General features: G+C 62.6%; 1 protein-coding gene across 3 annotated transcripts; it reads right to left on the bottom strand.

The window, feature by feature from the left end:
• Positions 1–228: 228 nt before the first annotated feature.
• Positions 229–27,972, bottom strand: NKD2 (NKD inhibitor of WNT signaling pathway 2). Of its 3 annotated transcripts, XM_074355646.1 has the most exons (10): positions 27,763–27,972; positions 27,625–27,660; positions 27,224–27,324; positions 5,329–5,389; positions 4,326–4,453; positions 3,847–3,942; positions 3,020–3,167; positions 2,550–2,634; positions 1,945–2,072; positions 229–1,812 (listed from the first exon to the last, which is right to left on the bottom strand). In XM_074355646.1, exons 1-10 carry the CDS (start codon positions 27,785–27,787, stop codon positions 1,232–1,234), a joined length of 1,389 nt encoding a protein of 462 aa, XP_074211747.1. In that variant the 5' UTR covers positions 27,788–27,972; the 3' UTR covers positions 229–1,231. The 3 variants fall into 3 exon arrangements, with proteins under 3 accessions (XP_074211747.1, XP_074211754.1, XP_074211742.1); XM_074355653.1 differs by lacking the exons at positions 27,625–27,660; positions 27,763–27,972 and adding an exon at positions 12,913–13,336; XM_074355641.1 differs by lacking the exons at positions 5,329–5,389; positions 27,224–27,324; positions 27,625–27,660; positions 27,763–27,972 and having other exon boundaries at positions 4,326–5,322.

The following is a 27,972-nucleotide window of genomic DNA, read 5'->3' as shown; positions in this document are numbered from 1 at the left end:
TCTGGCTGTGCCTTTAGGGCAGTAAGTGGGGAGGGGTCACCCGTGAGTGTGGAGTGGCGTGTGCTGCACGCGTGTTGACCCTCCTCCCACCCATGTATCAGCAGACACAGACACGCGTTCCCATTGCAGCGTGTGCCTGCCCCACCAAGCCGCCTGCTGTCTGTGCTGGTGGCCGGTGCTGGTGCAGGACGGCCCGGTTCTGTTTGGAAACTCACTTTAAACAAGGTATGACATGTTACAAAATGCACGTATTTTTATTATGACTGGGAAAAACTCAATCACAAGTCAACCACCAAGTTGCTTTATCCTTAAAAACTGCCGAGGAGCCAAGGACAAAGCCAGCTGCACAAATTCACAAGCCTCTCATCTCGGACAGAGCAGCAGCAGTTTCCCGGCCCGGGGACGCCCCCGGCCGAGGCCCAGGACCGGCACTGCCCGTGCTCTGGGAAGTCCTGCTGGTCTGACACCCTCTTCCCGACCTCCCGGAGGGACTCAGGCTTGTCCAAAGCTGAAGCTGTGTCCCGAGAACCCGATGGTTCAGATTCAAGTCCACAGAGGAGGGGACACCCACCTACTGCCCAACTGTCTGCGAGTGGGTTTCAGGAAGGGCCCTCACCTCCCCGGCCCTGCTGACCACCTCTGCGTCCACTTACGATGCTGGCAGTGCTGCCCTGAGGCCGAGCCCAGCCGGCACCCTCCTCCCAGCTCTGACCTCTGCCTTTCCTGACTGCTCTGCCGCGCTCTGGGGAGCCTCCTAGGCCGCCCGCCCGCCCGCCCACACGGCCCCCTTCTTCTCTGTGATCTGTGCCGGCCTCGTGTGGCAGAACTGGCCACCGCACGTGTGGGCCCGGAGAAGCAGCTGCTCCTCAGGCCACGGCTCCCGGCTTCAAGAACGATGAGCCCAGAAGGCCTACGAAGCTCCCTGCCCACTCGAGCCCGGGGACAAGTCCACACCCCCAGCCCCACAAGCCGAAGAACCCCGAGTGCGAGGCCCCAGAGGAAGACCCGCCGAGAACGTCCGAGCAGACCCGTCGACACCGCGGGGCTGCACTTTGGTTTCATGATGAAGGCAGGTTCAGGTACTTCTGTAAGCGCAGGTGTGCTGTTACGATTACACAGAGCAGCATGGTGACGGGGACGTCAGCGGCAGGGATGCAGTCTCTGGATGCCCGTCGGGAAGAGCCGAGGGAAGAAGGGCCTTTCAGAGCGTCCCTCGGTGCCCGGGGCCGCCCTAGGACGGGGCGTGGTGGTGGTGGTGGTGGTGGTGGTGGTGCTCGTGGTGGTGGTGGTGCTCGTGGCGCTGGACCACGGGCACCGCACAGGCCTCGCCCAGCAGCAGGGGCGGCAGGTCCCGCACCACCTCGTGCTCCAGCACCGCGGGCTGGCCCAGCGCAGCCCTGAGAGGCGAGGGGCCCTCCCTGCCCTTCTGCCGGCACCGCCTGTGGCCGTAGGGCGGTGGCGGGGGCTGGGGCGGGGGCTGTGGGAGGTGGTGGCCATCCTGGGGGGCCTGGGATGGGGGGGGTGGCGGGTGGTAGCTGAAGGCTCTCCCGGTCCTCGCCGCCCCGCTGGGCGCCCCGGACGGCCTCCCCGCAGCCTGGGGGGACTTCAGGAACTGCTTCTCCTGCCCCTTCAGCCGGGGCTGCAGGTCCAGGGCGCGGGGGGCAGGCTCCGCGGCCAGCAGGGCGTGGTCGGCCGGTGCAGGACACCGGCGGTGGTGCACGGAGTGCGCGTCCGACTCCTGGGAGCGGGACCTGGTCTGGGGGTGCGGGGCCTTGGCCTGGTGCTCCTGCCTGGCCTGCCCTGGGGGGGACCCTGAGGACACAGGCACCTGTGAGGCCCTCTGCAGGGCCTGGACATCTCACCTGGACCAGGCCCACGCCCACACGCCTGTTGAGCCCACCTTTGGAGGCGGCGCGGGGCGGGGGCCGGGTCTCCGGTACCTACCGGGTCCAAACTTAGACGTGTAATTCTCGATGCCAGCCAGGTCCAGGTAGTGGTTTCTCCGCTCTGTGTTCTCGTCCACGCAGTACGGACCCCGCTCGGAGCAGGGGCTGGGGTCCGCACTGGGCCTCCTGCGTGGGGCACAGGGGGCGGGCCTGACCCCTCAGGGTCCGACCAGCACCCCCACCGGGACAAGAGGCTCCCACCAGCAGAACCACAGTCACACCCACTGGCCTGTGCTGTCTTTGGGCTCACCTGGGACACCTGCTGGGGCTCTGTGGCCGCCGCCCCCGTCACCACCGCAGTGCAGGAGTGGGACCACAGGGCACCGGGGCAAGGGCACCGGGCGTCTGCAGGCCAACCCACTGCTCCCCTCCACGCCCCCGGCCTCTCAGCCCCAGCCCGAGCGCTGGCCTCCACCCCGAGCGCTGGCCTCCACCCCGACTGTAGGGTGTGCCCAGGCTTCCCTGCCTGCGTCCAAGCCTCTGCACCCCGGTGCCCATCCTGTTGGGCCACTTGGAGCAGACGGCCCCTGAGGCCAGTGGGCAGCAAGGACTGGGTGGGCTGCTCCCATCTGAGGAGGGCGGACCTGGATCCCAGCCCCTCACCTGACGTGCGCAGACAGCCTCTTGTCCGCCACCCTGGGGTCCTCGGTGAGCTCCCCTTCCGTCCTGCAGCGCGTGGGCTCCCGGTCTGCAACAGGTGGGCATACGTTCCCTCCCTCCCTCCCTCCCTCTTCACTCTTCCCTCATTCACTCACTCACTCACTCTCTCTCCAGTACTCACGCCCTCAGTCATTCCTTAACCAAACAGTTTCGAGGCCCTGCCAGATGCCAAGCCCCACCTTCCATGTTCAGGAAACCACAGAGGTTTTTGTCCTGATGGGGACACTGAACAGCAGACACAGTTAACAAGGAGCCCATGGCGCAGTCAGCAGGAGTTAAGAGCGATGGGGAAACGCAGCATGGGGGCCGGGGGCAGGAGGGGTGGCTGCAGGGAGTGTGGGTGGCCATTTAGAGCAGGGTCTTCTGGCGTCTGATTTGGGGGGCCGCTGCAGCCCCAGAGCCCTGGCCCTCACCCTGGCCAGTGGGGGTGCCTTCCTTCCTCTTGCTGGAGGGCTCTGGGCTGACAGTCAGCTTCACACGGAGGGTCTTGCTGCTGCCCGAGGAGTGGCTGACCGAGGCGTCGACAACCTCGTAGATGGTGTGCATCAGGCTGGACATGTCCTAAGGGTGGCGTGGGTGTCACGGACACAGGCAGACTGAGGGGGCACTGCCCAAGTCACGCTGCCCGCTGCCGCCTCCAGGCTGCCTGCCTGTTTGATTTGCTCAGCATCCTGACAGAGCCCGGCGAGATGGCAGCTCATCTGAGCAGCCCTCCTCAGCCTGGTGTGGGCACCGGGAGGCCCGAGTCAGCGGCCCTGCTGGAGGCACACCTCTCTGACTTTGTAAACTTCAAACTGGATCCATGTTCAAAGAACTTAGCAACCTGGTAAACTATCAAAGTTTTGTTTTTAACATGAACACACTTATTTCAGTCATCCTATGTGCCTGTTTCCTTTCCAGGAGCACCATGTGCCTCCAAGACACACAGCCCAGCAGAACCGAGCACTGGGGGCACTCCCGGGACCCTCACCACCTGGCCAAGGGGCTGCTGGCCAGGGCAGATGCAGGCTGCACAGGGTGACGGGAGCTGACACGGACTCCAGCCAGCTCCATCCGTCACCTGGGTCCTGTGGTAGCTCCCCTCCCACCCACCCACCCCAGCCTGCCTCCTGGGAAGGGTCCCAGCCTCTCCTCCCACCCTAGACAGGCTCAGTCCATCTCCCCATCACAGAGATCCGGCACTGTCATCCATCTGCTGCCAGCGCCCTTCATGGGGACTGATGCAGACACAGTGAGTCACCTCTCTGGTGGCCTTCCCACTGTGGTCGAAGCCGTACAGGGTGAACGTCCACTCCTGGTGGCTGTCTTCCTCCACTGAGACATCACACTGGAGCGCCTATGGGGGTGCACAGGGGCAGAGGCAGCAGGGTTGGCCTCACCCCTGGGCAGGGACCCCCGAGCCTTGCCTCACTCCAGGAAAACAGACCCCTCCCCTCCTAAGTGGGTGGGGGAGACAGGATGGTCTGTGAAGTCAGCTTCTGGGTCACTCCCCTGTGCCGCAGGGACGCCCGGGGACATCGCTCAGTACCTGGCACCACACTGGCTAGCCACGGCGACACCTCCACCCCTGAAGCCTGCCCACCGGAGCAGCCCAGCCCAGGGCCCTGTAACTCCCCCAACCCGCTGACCCTCAGGGGAGCCGCCCAGGCCGCAGGGCGCAGGGACGTCCATCCCGGCCGTCGGCCCCGCCCCACGAGGTAGGCAGGAGCGAAGACCTACGTCAACGTTCAGGCGCTTCCTGCCCAGGCCTCGGGGGCCCTCGCGGGCTGCCGCCCTTTCTGCACCCTCTGGGCTCAAGAGCTGTCCCAGGCCCTCTCGGCCCTCGGCCTTCTCAGGCGGCAGCACCACTGCAGGGACAAGATGACAGGACAGGTGAGAAGGGCCGTCTGCCCAGGCCCAGCCCAGCTGATGCTGCAGGGCAGAGGGCGTGGGGAAGGGTGGCCCGAGAGCCCCCGAGTCCTTGCTGAGCCTCGGGGCCCCTCCAGGATGGTTCTGAGCCAAGAACCTGGCCTTCCCAGACACTGGCACCAAGAGACCCGAGCAGACGGCTGAGCAGCTCTCGCCCAGGTGAGCCACGGCCAGGTGTGTCCCCAGCTCCCCCCGCCCCGGCTGAGCCATGGCCAGGTGTGTCCTCTGCCTCTGCCATACCTGACCAGCAGTCGCTTCGAAGCACAGGGCTGGGAGAAGGTAGGCCTGCAGGCCCGCAAGGAGGTCCCAGCCCGCGGGACCCCCAGGAGAATCACTGCATCGTCTGGCTTCCCCTGCCCGTCGACACGGCCCGGTCTCCCAGCAACCCTCAACCCGAGTCCACGGAGGCCTGTGCACTGGGCAGCGCCCTCCCTGACCGCTGGGTGAGGGTGGACCATGAGCTCTTGCTCCCGGGTGCACCTGCTCCCCAGGGTGGGCGCCCGGGTGTGCTCCTCTCGGCACTCGTCCAGCTGCCAGGAGGATGCTCGGTGCCCGAGCTCCTGACTAGGGCTCTCAGGGCCCCTCTGAAGCAGCCCTGCTGGTTGGCCTCCTGCACCCGGAGCGACTCCTTGCCCAGATGATAGGGACACTCACCCTGGGACCCGTCCCCCAGGGAAGCCTGGTGACCATCTGCCGTGCTGCACAGAGAACCCTCCGCCGCAGACACCTGTGCGTGGTGGCCACTCAGGGCGGCTGCATTTCACATGCTGACCATTGGGACAGCCTGACACTAACACAGCATGCTGGGCCTTACCCTCTAGTGGGCCCTGGTCCTCCCGGAAATGTCCTTCCTTGGGGTCCCCGCTGGGCAGCTCCTGCAGGGAGAAAGAACAGGGCAGACTGTGGACATTCCAGTACGAGATCTGGGAACTGAACCGAACCCCATGCCCTGGGGTGTCAGGCACTCACGGTCCAGAAACGCCAACCTCCCCACACCTCACTAAGCCTTGGGTTTTTTAAAGTAAAACAAACGCACGTCCCACAGTGTTGTCCGGTTCTATCAGAACTGTCTCCAGGACTAGATAGGGCACCTGCAACAGTGCCCACAACTGCGCGGCCACCCTGAGAACAAGGCTCACTGCCAGTCTTTGCCAGGAGAGGTGGTGCCGAAGAAGACAGCAGGCTGCGAGCAGACCCACCCGCCCTCTGCTCCCCAGCCCACCTGCAGCACCCCCTGCCGGAGCCCGACAAGAACTGGGCTGAGCTGCCCCACGTACCCATGAACCCGGGGGCCGGCACCTCCCCCGGGCGGCCGAGGGCCCAGATGGAAGCCCCCTGCTTCCACAGCCGCCCCAAGAGCAGTTATGGAAAAATGGGACCAGACTTCCAACAAATCCAAAGGACAATTCTGCCGGGAAACTACAGGACAGACATTTGCGTGGTCCTCGGGGACAGGCCACAAAAGTAAGAGCACGGACACAGGAAGCGGGTGCAGCGTGGCCAGGCCGCATCCCAGTCCCTGGTAGGGGGTCGCAGGGCAGCGCCCCCCGGGAACCGGGCAGGCCGCGGTTCCCAGCATTTCCGTTTCTGCTGCCGAGGGTGCGGAGCTGCTGAGAGCACGGCCAGGGGTGCACAGGGGAGGCTGTGTGCATGTGGACGTGGGCCCCCACGGCCGCCCGCCCGCCGGCCCTCCAGGCCCCAGGGCACTATTGCAGCCGGGTCACAGGGTCTCTCCTCTCTCCCACGGGCTCAGGCCCTGGCCCGGGCCCAGCGCGGCAGGAGGCCCAGTGGGGTCACCCCACAAGGTCACCTGACATCCCAGGTGCTCTGGGACCTTGGTCAGAGTCCCTGCAGTGCCTGCTGGACGGCTCTGATCAGCTGCCACCCCGGTTACAGGCAGTGGGGAGGGGACTGGCTCCCACCCTGTCCACAGAAGAGCCTGACGCCACCTCCACGGTGTGGTACTGTCTCAGATCATCCTGCTGGCATTCCTTGTCATCCGGACAAACTGGGAGCATTCTCACCAAGAGGTTGAGTCCAGGACCGGCTGGCCCAGGCCTTGGAGGGCGTGCCCACGTGTTCAGGCCCACCCAGGAGGGACCACGTCCAGGGACCAGCTGGCGTCAGGGAGACCACACGTGGAGGGGCCTCCACCTTCACGGCTCATCGGGCGCATCTGACCCCATGCGTGGCCTGGAGGCACCCTCACTCTGGCCTGCGGTGCCCCACTCACTGCAGAAAACAGGAGGCTCCATGTGGCCGCGACGCTGGCACCACACTCTCAGGTTCTCACCGGGGCCGGTGCCACCAGCCGGACCCAGCACCCTCGCACCAGGCCCGCCAGCCCCCTCGAGGGGGCCGTGTCCTTTGGCAGGAGAGAAGGGACACAGGCCGTCCTCAAATGCAGCGCTGCACCTCCAGCTCATTCTGTCTGAGGCTTGAGCACAAACGAGATGAAGCCCAACCACAGAAACACCTTAACGCTTTGGCCCAGATGTACAAACCGGTCCTTTTGACGGAGGAGGTTCCTCGACAACAAACATAAAACACACCCTGAAGTACCTGAGCCTGGGAACGAGGAGCCTGAAGCCCGTGAGCCTGGGAACGAGGAGCCTGAAGCCCCTGAGCCTGGGAACGAGGAGCCTGAAGCCCCTGAGCCAGGGAACGAGGAGCCTGAAGCCCCTGAGCCTGGGAACGAGGACCCTGAAGCCCCTGAGCCTGGGAACGAGGACCCTGAAGCCCCTGAGCCTGGGAACGAGGAGCCTGAAGCCCCTGAGCCTGGGAACGAGGAGCCTGAAGCCCCTGAGCCTGGGAACGAGGAGCCTGAAGCCCCTGAGCCTGGGAACGAGGACCCTGAAGCCCCTGAGCCTGGGAACGAGGAGCCTGAAGCCCCTCAGCCTGGGAACGAGGAGCCTGAAGCCCCTGAGCCTGGGAACGAGGAGCCTGAAGCCCCTGAGCCTGGGAGCGAGGAGCCTGAAGCCCCTGAGCCTGGGAGCGAGGACCCTGAAGCCCCTGAGCCTGGGAACGAGGAGCCGAGCACACGCCTGTGACTGTGGCGCACACTGCCCAGTGTGCTGAGGCCCAGCCCAGCGGCCCTCTGTGTGGGGAAGGGACCCCGGCAGGCTCGCTGGGGCTGCATCAAGGGCGGAGCCGGGGGCAGAGACGGGCTTGTCTGCACGAGATGCCTCCTGGGCCAGGGGGCCCCGTGCACGTCGCGGGAAGGAAGCCGGCCGGTCGTGGGCCACCGCGGGAGGACATGGATCGTTCAGGAACCATCGCCGTGCCGACGGAGCTTCGAGGGGATGAGTGGGTGGAGCTGGCATCGCCGGGCCCAGGAAGGAGGGGGACCCCTGCCGTCTGTCTCCGGAGCTCCCACAGTGGCCCCCTCCCGGCATCCTCCTCCCTCCTAATCCCTGCCCTGAACCGCCACGCGCGTCACCCCCTCAGAACGAGGCTGCCTCTGTGGGTTCTTAGGGTGCCAGGTGGGACATGGGCTGGAGTTTGTTTTAATAAGGAATAAAACTCCTGATCACTAAGAGACCCTCCACCGCATGCCCTCTCCAGGCGTCCAGCCGGGCTCCGGGGGTCAGACGCCCAGACTCTGCACGGTTCCAGAGGATCCCAGCCCGGCCCGAGCCTCCCTTGCCCATCTGGTTACAATCACAGAAGTAAACATATCGGCGGCAGCCGCCCACTCTGGATGGAAGGATCTGAGGCCGGGCGGAGCACAGCATTTCTTGCGGAAAGAGCCAACGTCACGGGTGAAACGGCCGGAGCCCGGAGACCAGCTCCCGCAGGGCCTGGCAGCAGGCAGCCTGAGCGGCGGGCTGCAGCCCGGGGGTCTCAGTCGCTCCCCTGATGCAGCCGAGATGCCAAAGGGAGACAGGCCCAGCCAGGCACCCTAACACGCAAGGCTGAATTAGCTGAAAGTTCAAAAATACGTTCCAATCTTGTTTTTAAAATAATGTGAGCACTTGCTTTTGGCGATTGTGTTGGTTACAGACAAGGGTACAAACACTTTGGGCCGGCGGAAGGTTCAAGACAGAAAGTCTGCACAGACCCTTGGTGGGACCCTGAGACGCTCCCAACACCACAATAACAAAAACAGCACAATAATGCTACAATTACACAATAATGACACAGCGACACAACGCCGACGGCCCGGGATGACCCCGGGGTCGCAGCGATCACGACGGCCAGCCGTGACGGTCCCTGAAGCGGCAGAAGCGAGGGGCCTCTGAGGAAACGTTCACCCACACTCAGCCCGACGTCAGACGGCGCAGCGTGGACCCCAGTCAGCAGCAACCTCTGAGGCGCAGGGCAGGGCCCGTGTGGGAAAAGAGGGCGTTTGTGGGAGAAGCAACCCTGCTCGTCCCTGTGATTGGTGACTTCAGTCGAATCCGTCCTGGTCACACAGAAATGCCCTTTAATCCATTCTGCTTTGGAGACACAGAAGGGCCGAGAGCTTTCATTGCAACGTCGGAAACCCACTGCAGGGCTGCTGGCCAGGAGTGCGGCCGCTCCCTGCCGGGTGACCTCCCAAGTGTCCAGATAGCCAGGGCCCTCAAGCCAGACTGGGGTGCACACGGACGACCATCTCTAACGTCCCCAGGCAAGGCCCCCTCCTGCAGCAGCACCTCCCCCGGGGCGGGGCCCGCCCCACCCCTCCTGGGATGCCCCAGCCGTGCTAAGCGTGCACCCGGCCCTACTCTGAGCCCCTCCTGCTGCAGAACCCCCCAGCGCCAACCTCACCCCTCATGCCCTTTGCCCCCCGAGAAAGGAGCCCCAGTCTCCCGCATATAAAACCCTCCAACCCCGCCTGTCACTCCGTTCTGGCCCCCACCCTCGCCCCTCCCTCCTGCCTGGAGAGGGTCCTTGGCACTGTATGTGATGTCGGCTCTACTGACACCCAGGCCCGGCCTGGGCTGCTGTCCCCTCGCCTCCCGGCTCCCACCTCCTGCAGCCCTGAAGCACCGTGTGTTCACTCTCCAGTGCCTGCCAGGCTCTCTGCTGGCCCCGGGGATGGGATCAGGGCCCCCACAGTCCCATCCCTGCCCCTCTCACCCTGCAGGGGCTCTCAGGGGAGACCCCAGGCTCGTGGGTCACTGCCCCCAGAGGCCGCCATCCACACAGCCTGCCATGACTCTGTCCTAAACTCAGACTCCCGAGGCCGTCTGCTTCACGAGCCACAGCACAGAACTGAGTTCTCTGTCCTCCCGGGAGGTGGCCCCTGACCTGGACAGGTCCTGCTCTGAGGCCCAGTACAGCCCATCTGTCCAGGTAAGGCCCACCAGACGTTTCCCACCGCTACCCATGGGCACGGAGACGTCAGAGATTTCCCCTGAGATCTCAGCTCCCGGCCTCCCAGGAGGTCCAGGGGTCCCCACCCTGCATCGGCGCTGGGCTGTCCACCCTGTGGTGCCAGGTCTGGGGGGGCCACACACACCCTGGTCGAGGCGCAGGAGATGGACTCCTGTTTCAGGCCACGGGGGCGTGGGGATGTCCCGGTGATCGGAGGAGAAACCTTTGGCGACACAAATAACCACCTCCTGAATGCATCTGCTTTTCCACTGTCAACGTTCACATATTCCTTCAGACTTTGGTGCATCTGTGATCACCTTCCTGGGTCTTCAGGGCCGCCTGCTGACCTTGAAAACCCCACACTCTTGACAGAGCAAAAGCTCTCCGTTTCCTGTCTCCTGGCTCCCAGGAAGTCCTCCAGGAAACCGGGGCGGCCAGAGTTACTGCTGCCCCCGTGGAGACCTGGGCCAGGCGAGTGCCATGAGAAGACCCGCTCCATCGTCTGCCTGCTAGAGTCTGGTTAAAAACCTCTGGGTGCCCTGGCCCGACCTTATGGTCTGTTGGAAACATGAGGCCCCAGGGAGGGGACACCCCTGTGAAAACCCCACGGGCTGGCCCCCCCTTTCCTCTGGCTGCATGGCGTGTGATCATGCCTTGCAGCAGAGCCAGCTGGGCAGCCCTGGACACGGGCTGGGAGTGTGTCCGGCATCCACTTGGGGGCTCGGCTTCTGAACTCAGGGTCCACCCAAGGTCCTGGCGTGGACACGGGTCTGTGGCAGGTGCTCAGTGGCTAACGAGCCTGGGGCTCACATTCTGACCCCCCAGAGCTTCTGTCACACCCCTCAGAAGCTCCAGGAGAACGAAAGGTCTCCAGGCGGCAGCCCTCGCGGTCAGTTCAGGCCTGGCTTTGTCCCAAGAAGGGTGGGCATCTCTTCTTTCCGAACAGATGAAACCTGCCCTGAGCTTCCCTTTGAAGACCCAGCATAGCTCAAACTAGGTGCTCCGTGCGAGTCAGCACAGGGGTCCGGGGTTCCTGGGCTTCAGTAAGCAGGAGCTGTCAGGGATAGAGTGCCTGGGGGACAGCAAGTCAGCGTCTGGGCTGCTGTGACAAATGGCCACAAACGGGGCAGCTTCAAACAAAAGGAATTTATCCTCTTCCAATTCCGGGGCCAGAAGCCTGGCATCCAGGTGTCATGGGAGCTCCTTTTGGAGGCTCCAGGGAGGCTCCTTCCTGCCTCCTCAGGCTCCCAGGGGCCCTGGTGTCCCTGGGCCTGTGGCCACGTCCCTCCAACCTCAGCTGGTGGTCGCACAGTCTCTCCTGTGTGGTCCATCGGAGCCCCACGGCCTCGCCCTCACAGAGACACGTGGGGGCAGTCAGTGCCACCAGGACAACTTCCGTCTCAAGATCCCTCTCTTAATCCTGTCTGCCAAGACCCCTTTTCTGTCGGGTGTCAGTCATAGGCTCCAGGAAGGCGTTATGAGCACGTGTTCAGGGCTGCTATTCAGTCCAGCATCGTCCAGAAGCTGTGACTGGTCTCCAGTCCGGAACCAGCTGCCTGGCCACGTGGCCTCCACGTCCTTCATGGGGAGCAAAGCTGGGATGCAGGAGCGGTTCTTACCATGCACATGCTCGAGGGGGGCTACACCCCGAAACAGGGCGGGAGACAAATGCAGAAATATATTGGCCATGAACCCCAGCTCAATGACCAGCTCCTCTGGCCTGAGGGGGCAGAGAGACTGCGGCCCGGCTTCAAAGCCAGGGTCACAGCTGGAGACGCGAGGAGAGACGCAAGGAGGAGAGACGCGTGTCCGCCCCACAGGTGGACCCTTCACAGACCCCTAAGGACAGGGAGCTTCCGGCTGGCGCATCCGGTATTGACTCTGCTCAGAATTCCAGCTGGGTGTTGAGTCCAGAGGACCAAGAGCGCGGTTTCCTTTCTGTGAACAGCCTCAGGGATGTGTTGCTGTGACAAGTCTCCAGGGCGTCCCCCGCGGAGAGCGGGGCTGCGCCGCCAACCACGCGAGGACGACCCCTGTCCCCCTGCCACTGCTCCTGGAACCGCCCCCTTTCCCTGAAAACAGGGTGTGACCCCCTCCACGGGGGCTGCAGCTGCCTTGTGCCTCATGTGCAAAACCTCTAGGGATCTGGAAATCCTGGCTCCGTGACGGCCGCCCCCTTGGACTGGGTGAATTCCCGAGTCCCGAGATGAGGGGCACTGAGGGGGGCAGAAGGGGGCTCAGTGTGGATGGGAGTCCAAGTGAGGGTCGGGGAGGAGGAAGACAGAGAGGGAGAGATAGGGGAGAGGGGCTCCTCTGGGGGAGGGCGGGGATGCTCCCCAGGTCCCTCAGGAGAGGCTGGTCTCAATGCTGGGCAGATGTCTGGGGCCACAGGGCCTGCAGGTCCTACACCCGGGGCCACATATATGATCTAGAAGGTGCCGTCACCAGGTGTTTCCCAAAGTCAGAAACGAGCCGGACCTCTCCTCTGACACCCCGTCACCAGCAGACGAGCTCCCAGGCTCCCAGGCGCCTCTCTGCAGCCGCACCGCCTGCTCCCCCATGGGCTGCCCCCTGCGAGGCAAAGGGGCACAGCCAGGGGAGGCACCCACCAGGCTTGTGCTGCCGGTGACCAAGGCCACTTGAGGGCAGTTTAGGAGGCACCTGGGGCTGGGCAGGGAGCAGGGGACAATGCGACATTCAGGCCAGGATGCCTGGGCCAGGGTCGGGGGCACCTGAGCCCCTGCTCAGGGCTGTCAGGACACTGGACGTGGACAGGACTGGTGTGGGGTGAGAGGTGGGGGAGGCTTGCGGTCATCACGCACTGGACAGAACTGGACCATGCGGGAAAAGGCAAGGGGTGGGATTTGAGAAACCCCAAGGCGGGGAGAGGGAGAAGCACCAGGGCCAAGGGTCAAAGGTCAAGGGTACTGCAGGGTGATGGCAGTGAGGGCTGGGGGGAAGAAGAGGAAGGAGGCAGGTGGGGCAGCAGGTGGAGGGGGAACAGTGGCCTCAGGTGGCAGAGAACGCCGGGGCCTCTTTTACCAAGTCGGGGGTGGGGCTTCTGCCAACGCAGGACCGAGGGCTGGTGGGGGCGCACCTGCCCCGGGCTCCTTCTCATCAGAAGCACCGCGAGGGAGATGGAGGCGCTTTCCGCCTGGGCTGCCGGCAGAACGGACTGGAAGGCGCTGGGGCAGCGCGTCTGTCTGAGACGCCGGGGCAGCTTGGCGGTGGGAGTCCCGGCTGCAGCGGCTGAACAGTTTCAGATGTGACGTGTTGTTTTATGGGCTCAGCAGTCCCGGCACAGTGAGGCCCACGGAGGGTTTCCATTCAAGGGCCACTGTGCACGTGACTGTGAACTTCTGATTTTAAAGCGAGAGAGTAAGGACCGCGCGGCATCCGGGAGGGGCGGCTTCTGCACAACACACACAGGCTTTCAGCCTCTTCCTTCCAAGTTCACACCAGGCTTCCAGATCCCTGGGCTTCGCCCATCGGTGCTTCCGGGTCAGGGCCGTGTACCCGGGCTGAGTAACCAAATGTGGAATTTACATCTACAAACTCAGTAGTTGGGGATCAAAGGTTCTCCTGAAATAAACATCTGTAGACCTCCCGCGGCAGCACGCTGCCATAACCTGCTTCCTGTGTGAGGCCAGAAAGCGGAAATGGCTCCTGTCTCCATGCTCACCTCAATCCTCACCTCACCCCACCACAGCTGTTCATAGTTCTGCTATCACACACCATGGAGGTTTATTTGTTGGCAGTCACCCCCAAAAACACCCTGACCCGAGAGGGTCCCCAAGGACCTGCACTCGGACCTTGCCGCAGAAAGGCTGCCATGCCCGTGCAGGGGGCCTGGAAACACACACCAGGGGGACACACCCCGGGCAGCTCAGCCAGTGGCAGGCCCACAGGGCACGGTTATGAATGAGTTACTGGGGGGGGGGGATCCAGGCCACCTGCTGGGGAAATAACTCCACCATGAGACCCGTGCAGGGAAAGCATAACCAAGGGGAGGCCAGTGAGAAGCTATATAAACACCTTACATATGTGTACACACACTCACACACACACGCACGAGCACATACACACACGTGCATGAACACACATGTACACAGACACGTGCGTGTACACTGTGAACACGTGGGTGCACACATATACACATAGACGCATATGCACGAACATGTATACACATGCACGAACATACACGTGTGTGCACACGTGTGGGCCCATAGATACACTGTGAACATATATACACATGCATGTACGCATACATACCTGTGAACACACACTTACACACGTGCATGCACACACACACACAATCTCCACCCCAGAAAATTGAGAAGTGGCCACAAAGTACGCCAGGAACTTCCTCAGTGACTTCAGCTCTCAGCACCCTGGAACTCTGGTTTTAGCTTAACGCTAGATCATCTTGCAGCTTGTCTGCAGACCTAGCTTTCTCCCAGTCACGCCTGCTACTGTTTCTCTCTTCAGAGCTAGCAGTGAGTAACTTCACAGAAAAAGGCAAATCATGGGTGATCGAGCTTCCAAATTCTGCCGCTGCCCGGCCGCAGAGGTCACAGCACAGGCACTATTGACAGGACCCACGCCCCATGCGCCTGAACCATCGCACCCGCCATCATTCTGTTTAGACGAAGTTTAACGCCCCTGGGTGTTAAATGCAAACCCAGATTCATCTTCCTCCACCTGAATTCTTTCTCAGGAAAAAACACTGGACTTTCTGTTTTCTTGCATTCGTATTAAAGCCTCATGTTTCCTATTTCAAAGGAACAGTAATTCCAAAGAACCCCATGCATTTTACGTTTTTTTTTTTCAGTTTAGAAGGCTCCGTGTGTTAACACGTGATGTCCGGGCCGCAGCAGAGATAAACAGACTGGCAATGTCACGGGTGTGTATGTGATTACAGCCCCAGGACCCAGTGGGCTGAACCACACTAAGAAAAGTAATAAGGGTTTCCCTTCCTTTGAAAGCTCCTCCCTAGCGTCAGGTAGAAAGACTCCCTGAGAGGTAATTACCCTCGAACCAGCTCTGCTGCTGCTTCCAGGCCCCTGGGGTCAAAGGGGAGTGCAGTCTGCCCCACCCTCACCCCAGCCACAGCCGGATCTTAAAGGAGCAGGGACGGAACCGTAGCTGCTTTTACAGGCAGAAACCAAAGTCCACCCTTGAAGCGATTTAGTTGAGACCCCACGTGTGAAAGTTAAAAAGTGTTCTGAGGAGACCCATACGTGCCCTTTTAAACCCTTTGACCCCCTTCACCCAGTTCTCCTACCCACCCCCCACCTCCAGCAACCAGCAACGCGCTCTCTGTACCTATGAGCTCGACTTCGTCTGTTTTATTCTACGTTTAGGAGGATCACGTGGCATTTGTCTTTCTCTGAGTTATTTCACTTGGCTTAAGGCCCTCCACATCCATTCCTTAGTCACAAGGGCGCGATCTCACCCATTTTACGGCTGAGAGGTGTTCCGCTGTGTGCGTGTTCCGTGTCTTCCTCGTGCCGCCATCCGTCGCTGGGCACTCGGGCTGCCTCCACGTCCTGGCTGCCGTCAGCAGAGCCGCCGTGAACACCGAGGCGCACGCGCCTTTTCTGACCGGTGTCTTCGTTTGCTTTGGATACACACCCAGCAGCGGGACTGCTGGGTCACACGGTAGCTCTGTTTTTAGTGTTTTGAGGAACCTCATGCTGTACCCATTTACGTTCCCGCCAACGGCGCACGAGGGCTCCCTTTCGTCAGCACGCTCGCCAGCACTTGTTATTTGCTGTCTTTTTGATGATGGCCATTCTGACAGGTGGGAGTTGATAGCTCACTGTGGTTTGGTTTGCACTTCCCTGATGATCAGTGAAGTTGAGCACCTTTCCATGTACCCGTTGGCCATCTGTAGGTGTCTGGAAAAACGTCTTTGTTAAACGATGCTCTTGTCTCAAAAGCGGTGCCAGGCCTGGGCAGTTGTGTGGTTCCGGACACCCTGGGGAGCACAGGCTGAACCCCAAGAGCAAGAGACCCGCCGGGCCCTGCAGCCCTGCTCCGGGTGGTCCCCGAGAAACCTCGCATCAGGCATGATGTGCCTCTGTCCCGGGACCCGGAGGACAGGCACTGTCCTTCTCCAGGACAGGCCATAGGACGGGAAATGAGGGCTGGGCACCTGAGCACCAGGCCAGGCACTTCTAGGCAGTTCCATCTCACACAGCCGGCAGGCCAGCATTGCCTGAGCTCCCTCCCCGGAGGGTGGCCTCTGGCCAGAGACAGGTCGGCACAGGTCCGCGGAGTCCCAGGTGAGGCCTTTCAGCTGGGCGGGCTCAGCCCGTGGGGAGAGCACCTGCCACCTTGTCCCCCACCACCCCAGGGACAAGGGGCCATGGCATCCCTGCCTTGGCACGAGGACCCCAGACACAGCTGACTCATCACCTCAACCCTCCCTGAGCGCTGGAAGAAACCAGAAACACATCTCAGGCCTCAGGGGAGACGTCGAGAAACACAAAAAAGCGCTGTCTTTCCTGAAGGCCAAGCCAGCTCTGGTTTAGAGAAACTTACATTGTTTCAGACAAACCAATGGAAAGAGAGAAAGGGCTCCAGCCTGTCTCCCCAAAGCTGGGAAGACGCGGGGCTGGGAGTCCCCGAGAGGCAGCGGGTGGCTGGGTGTGGGGTCCTCCGCCCCAGTGCACTGCCGCTCCCCCAGTGGGCGACGCCATCTCAGACCCTCCTTGAGCCGCGCGAGGTCTGGAAAGCAGCCATGTGGACACTGGGAGGAGGGAGCATGGGTGTGGGCCCCAGTCATTCTTCCTCCCTCCCCTGTTTTCACAAGTCCCCTGCACGTGCCACCTCAGCTGAGAGCCGGGGTCACCTCCTTGTCGCTCCCCGGGTCAGGCCTTCTGTCAGGGCCACCTCCCCGCTGTACTCAGGCCACCACATCAGCGGAGGACATCCCCTCCGGTTTCTCTCACGCACCACTGTGCCATCTGACTGTTCCTCCCGGCCTGGGAGCCGCAGATGCCTGGACAGCAGGACCGGGAGTCTGCTGAGGGGGGTGGTCTCGGCCCCACGGTCCCTCGTGCTCTGACTTTGGGCACATCACTTAAGCCCTCCGTGAAAGGAGGCACCAGTGAACAGCATCACTCTCCTGGGTGGACGGCTGGAGGCTGCAGGGGTCACCCCCCGTGACCAGGGCCACACAGCAAGGCTGACGCCCTCCTGCCCAGCCGCGTCCCGGCCTCTCTCTTGATTCGGCTTCCAGGTCACTCATCTTTTCTTCCGCTGTGTGTCGCTTGCCATCCACGGACTGTTCATTCAGATACGGTTCTCTCACCTCCAGACACTCCCTCTGGGTTTCCAGCGCCTTCTTCCCCTTCTCACCTCCCGTGACCACATCTCCTCCTCCTCCCGGAGAACTTACAGTGTGTCTGTCCTTGCTGTCCTGACGTCCCGTCTGCTAGTTCCATCGTCACGGTCGTGGTTCAGTCTGTTTCTACGGAATGCTTCTCTTCCAGTGATGGATCGTAACTTCTCTGCTCTTCTCATGCCTGGAAAATTTTGATTGTGTGCTGGACATCGTGACTTCTGTCTGTGCTGGATTTGGTTATATTCCTTCAAACAATGTTGTATTTTGTTACTGAGTGCGGATTTTTGGCCTTAGGTTTGCTTTTAAGCCTGTAGTCTAAGTGCTCAGCCACACTGTGAAGGTGATGCCTTCCGAGGACCTGCCTGTTCTGCTCCGACTGATGGAAGCAAAGCGTTCGCCCCCCTGCCCCCCACCCCCCGAGCCCCAGGGCTTGTGGTGCCGCCCCTTCCCAGTGGTTCTTTCCCGACCTCTCACACACCAGCAGAGCAGCCGCCAGCAGACCTGGGTGCTCCCCAACTCTCTGAAAACCCCTCTCCTCCAGTGGGTCACCAGGGCCCTCGGGAGCTGTCTGGGTCCCCTGTTCCACGCCACGACCTCCAGGCTGCAGCTTTAATCTGGGCACCTGGCTGGGTTCCTTCCTCTGGGGAATCGCCACCTGGCACTAACTCGCGTCTGAAAATCACACACACAGCCCCCCAGCTTGGCTGGGTTAAACACCCCTCAGCATCAGCTTTTCAGGCAGCTCGGGCAGGCCCCCCCAGCAGCCCATTCCCAGGCACACATGGCCCGTCAGCACCGATGCCTGTGGAGTCTGGACCCAGGACTTTACCTCCCATGACATCCTTTCACTGCCCTCCCTCCTCACCCACAAACACCAGCACTTCTGATCTCACAGGTCAGTGGGAAGACCCAAGGCACTGACTGTCCCTCCCACATTCCCTGCAGCAGAGTCCACCACAGATTACAAATCAGGGCCTCACAGCGTCCTGGCCAATTTCATCTGTGGTGCAAGGTGGCTTCCCGGCAGCCCTTCTGCTGCTCTGCCAACAAACCTCCATGGGCGAGAAGCAGGTGGCGGTGGGTCCCCTGGGCCCCAGGACCACCAAGAGCGGCCTCCCCCTGCTCGTGGCCCTGGCAAGGAAGGAGGTGGTCAGTGCCCCCGAATGCCTCCACACATGCACATCTGGGTGCGTCACCTGCCGCACAAAAGCAGGAACTGCAGAACCCTAGTGCTACAATCTGCTTTGCTTTCTTACATCTGAAAAGCCTCCTGCCAATTTAAAAACCAAAGCCTCTAGAGTGTTCAAAAATGAGCAGGGTTTGCACATGCCCTCAGGACACTCGTTGTGCCCACCTTGGTGATGAGGCCTTCACAGGAGTGACACCCGCTAAGATGGCCTGGGCTCTCCGCCTCCAAACTCCAGCCACAGAGGAAGGAGACATGGGGCTTGCTGGATGCCAAACGGTGCTTTCTGGAGCCGTGCTGTCCACGTGGCATGCGTTTACATTTATTAAAGTGAGACCACGTTAGAAATCAGCTCCCTGCCACACTAGCCATGTTCCAAGCACAGACGCGGCCAGCGGTGACTGTCGAGGGCATGGTGGATATAGGCCACGCCCGGTCCCGCTGGACAGCGCCTCCCAGGAGCATCCCGTTCCACCTCCCACCTACTGGCAGGGACGCTGGGCCTTGAGACACACAGACTGGCTGAGGTCACAGAGATTGCTGGCTGGGCTGCAGCCCCGCAGCAGGGCTCCCCCCACCAACACCCTGCCTGCAGCTCACAGGATGGCCCCTGCACAGCTTCTGGGAGGGACCACGGCAGTCCCACCTCCCCCAGGTTCCTGGCCAGAGGCAGTAAGGTCAAGATTGCTTCCAAATACAGAGGCCCTGATGTCTGACCCGCTACTTGGCAAAAAGGTGCTGGAAGCCCGCTGGGAGTGGACCGGCGTTGGCCACAGTGCTCACAGCAGGCGCTGTCCAGGTCCTGGCCGTCCACCATGGTGTGGAGCCCACCCTGCACCCCACCTCAACCTCCAGGCGGGGGCTATCGATGCACGGAGCCCACCTGGGCTGCTCGGGAGGCAGTGGGGGGACCGCAGGCTCCGGGCAAGTGACTGTGAGCTGACCAAGGGTGAACTGCAGCCAGCGGGGAAGGTGCCCACACCCACCAGGAGCAAGTTCCTCCAGTGCAGAGAGGACATTTATCTGCAGCTTGCATGGGGCTGGCGGCTCAGGAGGCTTCTGGGTTCCCAGAGGACTTACGGGCCAAGTGCAGTTGTGTCCCAGTCTTCACAGGCCCCTTCAGTGTGGAACCCTGCTCCGCACCACGAAAGCAGGTTCCAGGCTCTCGGGCACACGAAAGGCCAGTCCTGAAGCCCCCAGAGCAAGCAGGTCCACCCCAACGGGCAAGGCCTTGCTGAGCAAGGCCCAGGAGGGCCTGCAGCTGTGTCTGCTTGGAGCCTCACCCAGCCAAGACCTTCATAACCCGCCTGGTCGAGCTGCTTACTCAGCCTAGAGCAGACCCCCAAGGTCTCCTTCTCAAGTGAAGTAATTCAATGCTCTTAAAATGGCTGCAAGCTAATCAGACTGTTTCAAATGCAGACACAGCCACATCCACAATCCGGCTTTTAACAACCTGGGTGTGGGCTGAGCTGGGCTGGGCTGGGCTCTCGGAGAGGCCCTGCCAGCCACCTTCCCCTCCAGGCCGGCTGCACAGAATCAGGAATCCATCTCAGAGAGGCGACAGGCTGGGAGCCGTGACTGGGAGCTAAACGGTGACTGTCCCTGAGTCGGTGCCATGACATAGAACTTATCTTCGTTCTACAAGTATGGGGCCGGTTTCCTGGGCCTAGAAGTCGATCCAGAGATACAGTCTTAAATTAGCAAATACTAAAACGTAGCAACTCGGCCGCTCGTGGGGACACTTGGGGCGGTCTCAGAATAAGGATCTCAGATGGACGCATCACCTGAAGATGCACAGATCCGGTCAGAAGAGCCTGGCTGCCGACGCTCCTTGTGCAAGCCCCTTCCACGCCTGAGTGGATCCCGGTGCCAGACACCATTCTCCCGGTGCCCCGCAAACCCACACCCACCCGGAGCCTCAGAGTGTGGCCTCCCCTGGAGACGGGCTGGCCTCTGTAGCTGTGATTGGCTGAGTACGGGCCCCTGATCCAATGGTGGGGTCCCCGTAAGGAGAGGAGAGACACAGAAATGCAAAGAAGCCACACAGAGGCGGAGGCAGAGACCACAGAGATGTGGCCACACGTCCAGGGACGCCTGGAACCCTGGCAGCTGGAAGAGGCAGGAAGGACCCTCCCCCGGGGCCTCGGAGGGAGTGCGGCCCTGCCGACAGCTTGATGTCAGGCTTCTGGCCCCAGAACCAAGAGACAGGAAAGAGCTGCTGCCTTAGGCCACCCAGTTCGTGGTTTTCGTCACAGCTGCCCCAGGACCTCAAAACAGGGAGCCTGAGGCTGCTTTTTCACATAATTACTTCAAAATATTTAATTTTAAGGCATTCCTAACCTTGATTAGCTATCAAAGTCCCAGAAACTCCAGGATGATCTACCTTCAAACATCCAGTGTCCTCTGACCACGAGTGAGACCAGGGGTCCAGCTCCCCGCAGGAGGAATCACCCAAAGCCTCCAGGAGGAAGCAGCAAGCCCTGGGACGGCCAGGGCCCCCGGCCTCCGGGCGGGGTTGGCCCATCTCCCACAGGTCTGGACGTAAAGGAGAGGAGCCGGGGAGAAGGGGGGAGGGGGAGAGGAGAGGCCAGGAGCTGCAGACAGACCCCAGCAGGCGCGGCGAGGCCGTGGGTGTGGGAAGCACCCAGCCCGCGGGCTCTCTGCCTTCCAGTCAGGGCAGGAGCTCAGGATTCAGAGAGAGGGAGCTTCCCGTGCTTCTTCTTGGCGGGGGGGGGGCATTCACAAGTGCTGCTGGAGGGGGCAGGGGAACGGCGCAGAGGCAGCCGCCCTTCTCCAGGCACAGCAGCCAGCAGGATTACAGGCTCTGGCTCTGGACACTGGAACCAGAAAGCCAGGCATGCGGCCCCTCCCCGGCCCCACCTCCCAGAAGCCCTTCCAGGGGGACCTCCGGGAAGCAGGGGACCCTGGCGGGGAGCAGCAACGCTCAGGCAGCTCCTGCAGCCAGGGTGCAGCGGCCGCCTGGCCGGGGTGGAGGAGCGTTTGGTCAGAGCGGCTGTGGGAGCCCCTGATGTTGGTGGACCAGGCCTTCCTCAGTCCTCTCTCCCCAGGAGACCCCATCCTGGGGACGCACTGGTTCAGGGACTCAAGCCACTGGCCTGGTCTGGACAGCAGAGCCGAGAACGCCAGGTGACACTGGGGTGAGCGGTGTGGAGAGAGCGCGTCTTGGGGTGGACAGACAGACAGCCCAAGTGTCGGGACCAGGGGATGTGGAGGGGTCTCAGGAGGGGTGGAGCCTGGAGAAAAGCACAGACGTCGCACAGCAAAATGGTTGTTAATAAAACGCCAGGAAAAGGAGCCCAGGGGCTGAGGCCGAGAGCGGGCACGGCCTCGTGTTCTCAGGCCACACGGACACCTCACGCTCGGCCGTCACAGCGGGACAGCCCAGCAGCGGTGGGGCCGGTACAGGGTGGACGTGGAGGGGCCAGGGTGGCGGGAAGCGGAAGCCAGTTCTGAGCTGAGGAAACCTTGTGGCCTGTTAGGGCTGCTGTGCCCAAGTTCCTGAGGACGTGGCTGTGTGCGGGGCTGGGATCACTGCAGAGGTCCTCACTTAGGACGAGGTCATGAGGGTGGACCCTGCTCCGCAGGCTGCTCTGACAAAGAGGACATCACGTCTTGGGAGCGACCCTGTGAGGACGGCCCGGCAGGAGGGCCTGGACCCCTGGATCCCCAGCCCCCAGGACCGGGACGAGGAGTTCCTGCTGTGACCATGGCCCCAGGAAACCCAGACACAGCCGGACGCCAAGGCCACCTCCCCTGGGAAGCTCACACCAGCAGGGTTTTCTGCTGTGACACTGGCAGCCCCACCCCCACACGCAGAGTTGTCCATGGGCGCCTTGCTGGATGGAAAGGGCACCGGGCCCGCTGAGGAGAGCAGACCCACACGTGGTCCTGGGCTGTCACCAACACGACGGCCAGGCAGGGCTGGGCCCTCTCCCTCCACGGGGCCACCCAGACGGCCGGGACAGCCCTCTGGGGCACCCGTGCCGGGACCTACGCCCAGGAGAGGGCTCCACAGGGATCCACATGCCAGGCCTGCCTCGGGCTGGGGGAGGTTCCTGGAGAACTTCCAGATGCCACAGGCTTTTCTTCCAAACCCAGCGAGTTTCTGATGCAGGCGTCGCCGACGGCAACACTGTGCAGCCAACCCAGACAGCTCCCCTAGAGCCCCGGCCGCCGCACAGACTCATGAGCGGGACTGCACTCCGGCCCAGCCGGAACCGGCGTTGGCAAACCCAGCCTCTGCTATGGCTGCGGCGGCCACAGCTTCCTTTCTTCAGGGAGGAGGAGGGGCAGGGGCCCCTGCGACCACACGCCTGCCACGCCTGCTTGGGCACCTGGCTCCTTGGGGGCTGCCAACCCCAGGGGGTGGGCACAGCGCCCTCCGGCCCGGAGCACCTGGTGTGAGAGCCGAGACGGCGCCCGGCTGCATGCCGTGCTGACACCTGCGTCTGGATCTGCGCTCACACCCCCTTAACAGTGGGCACGGTTGACCAGACAGCTCCCGGGGCCGAGGGCTGACTTCTGAAGACTGCAAACCAGCATCGATTATTAAAGGAAACATCAACAGAAGCCCTCAAAGTCATCCAAACGCCTTGTCCCCAAGTAAAGATGAGGAGAGAAGGGACAGGCACTGCCTGGACGCATCCCCGAGTGTCCTCACGCGGCCAGTCACGTCCTTGATGAGAGCAAGGTGACGTCAGGTCTCTCATTTCACTTCAGGAAGTCGAACTCTCCGCTCACCCAGCAGCAAAGTCGGCTGTTACAGAGCCCGGCTTCAGTCCCACGGGCCCCTCCTCTCGCCGTGTGAGCTCCCGGCTCCAGAACAGCGTCCCCAGGGCAGGTGTCCGTGTGCTCCCGCATCCTCCTTCTGTGAACAGCCCCTCACCTGCACCTGGGGCTCCTCGAGAGCAGCCCCCAAGTGCACACGCAGACGTGGAGGGCCCGTATCACGCAAGGCCTGCCCGAGAAAAAGCACGCCTTCACGTGCCGAAGCGACCCTGGCCACCAGGAAAGCATCTCGAGAGACCAGCATCCAGGGAGGAGCCCCCTTCAACCACCCTCCTACCGTGGGAGACGGGCTCTGCCACCCGGCCTCTGTCCCCCACAGCCAGCGTGGGTCCACTGCCCCTGCCTGAGGTCGGGGTGCCCGGCAGCCTCTCCTGGTCCATGTCCCTGCACACCCCTCACAGGCACCCCAGCGGGGCGGGGCTGCACACATGGTCTGGCCCGTCCACGTGCCCTCAGGCCCTCCTGGGCATCAGATGCTCCTGGCTGCACGGTTACAGACGGCCCCACCTCCTGTACCCCCGCAACCCGGGGGTCTCTTCCCCACAGACAGCAGCCACCCAGGTCTGCAGGTGCAGACGCGAGGCAAAGGTCAGCCACTCGCCCTTGGAGACAGAGCAGCCGACTCCCCCATGGGGTCCTCACCTCCCCGCCCCGCTCCAGGAGGGGACCTCGTGGCTCTGGGGTCCCCCGCAGGAGGCCCCCTATGGGCTAGTTGGGACCGCTTGGCGCATCCTCGGTCCAGAGGGTGCAGTGCGGCCATGGGCAGTTCCAGAAGCAGGGGTGGGGTGAGGGCACGGATGCCGCCTGACCTCGGGAGGGATTCCCTGGCCTGATGTCAGTGCCCCCCGAATCCAGATGAGCCCCCGGCCTCTGCGTGTGTCCGTGTCAGCCTCGTTCATGACTGGGCCAAACAGGCTTCCAGTACCCAAGGACCAGTGCGCAGTGGGCTCCTAAGAGAAAATGACGCTCTCTGGCAGGTCCTGGCATGGCATCCAGACACCCCACACGGGCTGGGACTCTAGAGGTCATAGTGTCCCCAGAGCACAGGGGCCAGCCTGTGGAGCCGCACTGTGGCCGCAGTGCCCACTGCCTGTCTGCTGAACGCCACACAGGCAACATCACTCCTTCCAAGTGGCCTGCGGCCGGACAGCATCCGCAGGGCAGGACACACACACGCACACGCTGTCCCACCCTGTGCCTCCTGCCAGCGTGTGGTCACTCCCCGCACCACGGCTCTGTGCTGACTGGGGACTGGGTGGCGTCCGGGCCGTGTGTGAAGCCACGGGGAGTCCCACCCCAACTCGAGTCTCAGTTGAAATGAGCCTCCAGAGTTGGCTGGAAGGTCCCCTTTTCAGGCTTACTTAACAGAAATCTGTTCTATTCACAACAAAATCTCAATTGTTACTGGTGACGCCTGTTTTCTGAACTATCCCGCCCCTCAGGGAGTGCTGGAGAAATCAGACGGGGACGTGGGGAGCGAGTGTGTGCGGAGAAGGACAAACTTCCAGGACAGGGACAGCCAACCTCCACAGAGCCTCGCCAGGACCCCCGCTGCTCGGTGCCGACCCCACCAGTAACCCTGATCCCGGCTGCTCCGCTGCCATGAGCCCGCCCCGCACTCCTCATAAGTTTAGTGCAGCACAAGTGCCAGGTCAGGCACGCCGCTTCCTAGACCCTGGGCCACTCCTGCCACCATCCTCATCACCCCCACACCCGGCACAGTGCTGACCCTCTGGGGGCACCTGGCAATGGAGCAATACAGCGCAGCTCAGGATCGACAAGGACTCCTCCAGGTGGTGAGGCAGGCAGTCCACCTACCTAGAAAACACTAACACCGATCAGAGGTTGCTTCAGACGTGTGCCAAGCTGGCACCAGGAGCCAGCACTAACAACCAGTGGGCAAAACCAGCCTCGTCTCCTCTATTCCTGGGGGCGCGGGCGAGGGCAGGCGAGAGTCAGTTACCTGGTAGACACTCACATGATCTCCGCCAGGTCACTTGCCACAGTTCTTGTGCCAACGCGACCCACCAGGGTTGACCTGCAGGGAAGCACCTTCAGGAGAGGAGGATGTGTCCCCTCTTGGGCCCTAGGCAGATGGCACTGGGTGCTGGCCTTCCCCAAGCATCACCTGGGGAGGCAGGGACAGTGGATGGGGCTCTGGACACCACACGAAGAGTAGGGCCAGAAAAGGGAGGGAGGTAGGACTCGACACCCCAGTGTCCTCTGACTGAGCACCAGGGCAGAACCTGGGGTGGCGGGCAAGGGAGGGGACAGGGACACAGCAGCGAGGTGCCTGTGTGTGCCGGGGTGAGGGGCACCTGGGCCAGGAGGTCTAAACCACAGCCCTGTGGCCAAATGAGGGAAAGATGGGGAAACGTGGAAAAAGAAAAAATGTATTTTACTTAAAGGACCATCCATTGTTCTGAAATTTGGCCTTCCTACATCATGGTGTTAGAAGAACCTGTCACCAGCCGGGGCTGTCTCACTTCACCAGCGGCCCGAACAACCCAGACAGACTCGCGCCTGGTAAGCCCCTTTCTGACCCAGAGGCTGCCTTCTGGCTATGACCTCTCGTGGCGACAGGACAAGGGAGCCCTTTGGGGTCTTCATCGGGCACGCAGCCCAACATGAGAGCTCTTCCCTCAGGTCCCAACACCTCCCGGAAGGGCCCCCCGACACCATGACACTGGGGGTTTCCAACATGAATTTTGGGGGAAAACACACATTCAGACCACAGCAGAGAACAGAGTAATAAGGGAACAACCCAAGCCACGCGCCTCATCACTCCCGAAAAAGCCCCAAGCGTGCGGACCCTGTGGGCCTAGAAGACCAGCGCAGCCCCAGCCCCGCCACCTCACAGTTTCCAAGGGCGTGCTCTCCGTGAGCCCGCTCCCCTAGGGAAGCCCTGCCTTGGTGTGGGGGCCGCCCTGCTGCACCGCGGCCGGACTCCCGTTCACAAGCGCGCTGCCCGTGATTCCAGGGCCTGAACGGACAGTGCAGGCCATGGTGCCCACGCCTCCCAAGAAGGCCGCAGGCCAACGGCTGGCAGAACAGGGCCAGCCTACGCCACTGACCGCTGAATTCCTCGCAGCAGGAGGACCGAGCTGTAGGAGACACGCCCTGTTACCAACACCCACCTCCCAGGCAAACTGCATCAGGCAAACTGCATCAGCCAGAGGTCCCGCCCGATCCCCAGGGACGAGGAGCGCAAGTCCGTCCAACCTCACTAGATGGACCCAGCAAGTACTTTAAAACGTAGTTCCTACCTTCACACATGTGGGATTAAAACTCCACTCCCAGAAAGCGAGAATCGTAACTCTAGTATGTGGTTTCAGGGCATATCTGGGCCCCTTCTCAGAATGCCATACCAGTGTTTACAGATACTCTCAAAACTTATCATTTATCAACTGGCCAGTAGAGTGTCCTTCTGTAAAGGGAGTGGACATGCCTGTGAGCTGGTGCTCTGTGGACTCCAGGGGCGGGTGGGGAGCAAGCAGTGGGCAAGGAGGGTCTCAGCCGTCTGTGTGGCCACCTACTTGAGCCCCATCTGACGTCCCCTTTCTCCTCGTGGCCAGTGTGTGGAGTCTAGTTTCCCCAGGGCCCCTCTGGCACCCCAGGCCGGGGCATTCTCTGCTTCTGGACAGAGCACTTGAGCGGGACCCCTGTGGCCCCTGCCGGCCCTGCTGTTTGGGTGGCCTCGGCTGTCCGCTTGGAGCCTGGCTTTCCCAGGAGCCTCCCTGCAGGCCAGCGGTCACCCACGTGGCAGATGAGCAGCAGGGTGGCCTTTAACTCTGGTGACGTTGCTGTGCAGGACAAGCATCCTAAAGGAAAGCAGGACTCAGCCCTGCTATCCACTGCGCCAGAGGGGGATACTGAGGCCTGTGCCACTGGACCCCCGCCTGGGACCTGAAGGTGGGAAGGGACTGGCTCTCTTGGCCCAGCAGGAGTCACTCCCTCTCGGCCATCTGGGCCTTTGCCTTCTCAATCCCGGGTCCCAGCCAGGGGGGCAGCTGTGGTACTCACATCCACTGGCCTCAGTGGGGCCAGGCCCACCACGCCTACCTGCTTGTCCCTCGCACTGTGCTCTGCGCAGCCGCCACGCCGCTCCACCTCCTCCACGCCTCTGCGGCCACTCGTGTACGCAGACACCACAAAGCTGTCCCCTGCAGCCCCGCGGGCGGACGCGCGGGAAACAGGGCGCCGAGAAGGGAAGGAGACGCGCAGTGAGGGCCGGGGGAGCTGCGACTTGGCGATGCCCCACCGCCCAGCGCGCCCACCCGTCTCCGCGGGGGCCTGGGACGCAGGGCTCAGGCGTGCGCCGGGGTCGGGGTCTGGGACCGGGGTGGGGCAGGCTGCGCTCTCCCAGAGGCCCCGCGGCACCGTCCCCCAACCCGAGGGCTTGAGGGCAGGCCCCGCGTCGTGCTCTGGCCCCGGGTCCCGCCCGGGCCGCCCGGCGCGCTCACCTTCGGGGCTCTCTCTTCGCTTGAAGGCTGCGGCGGCTGCGGCGCGGCCGGAGGGCAGGGGGAGAGGGGAAGGGACAGTGAGTGGCCGGCGCCCGCCGCCCGCCCTCCCTGCCGCCCGCCGGCCCGCCCGCATCTCACCGTGCTTGGACTGGAATTTCCCCATGTCTCCCCCGGGCCCCGGCCCGCCCGCGCTCCCGGCGCCGCGCTCAGGTGCGGGTCTGGGGTCCAGCGCGGGGGCCAGGCGTCCCCGGCGGCCGCAGGGACCCAGGGGGCGGGGGTCGGGTGCAGCCGCGGGGCGCGGGGCGGGCGGGCCGGCGGGTGGGGGCGCAGCGCCGGCGGCGGCGGCGG

This window comes from Camelus bactrianus, chromosome 3, assembly GCF_048773025.1.
Source record: "Camelus bactrianus isolate YW-2024 breed Bactrian camel chromosome 3, ASM4877302v1, whole genome shotgun sequence".
NCBI lineage: Eukaryota > Metazoa > Chordata > Mammalia > Artiodactyla > Camelidae > Camelus > Camelus bactrianus.
Note: the sequence above shows the minus strand (reverse complement) of the source record. Positions and strands in the feature narration are given on the sequence as shown.

Bases quoted from the DNA above. Each gene is read 5' to 3' on its own strand.
- NKD2 (XM_074355641.1), bottom strand. From the start codon at position 4,724: ATGGCTCAGCCGGGGCGGGGGGAGCTGGGGACACACCTGGCCGTGGCT. The intron at 2,073-2,549 runs GTGAGGGGCTGG...TGCCCCACGCAG, and splicing joins AGGCTGTCTGCGCACGTCAG to GAGGCCCAGTGCGGACCCCA. The intron at 1,813-1,944 runs GTAGGTACCGGA...CTGTGTCCTCAG, and splicing joins CACGTCTAAGTTTGGACCCG to GGTCCCCCCCAGGGCAGGCC.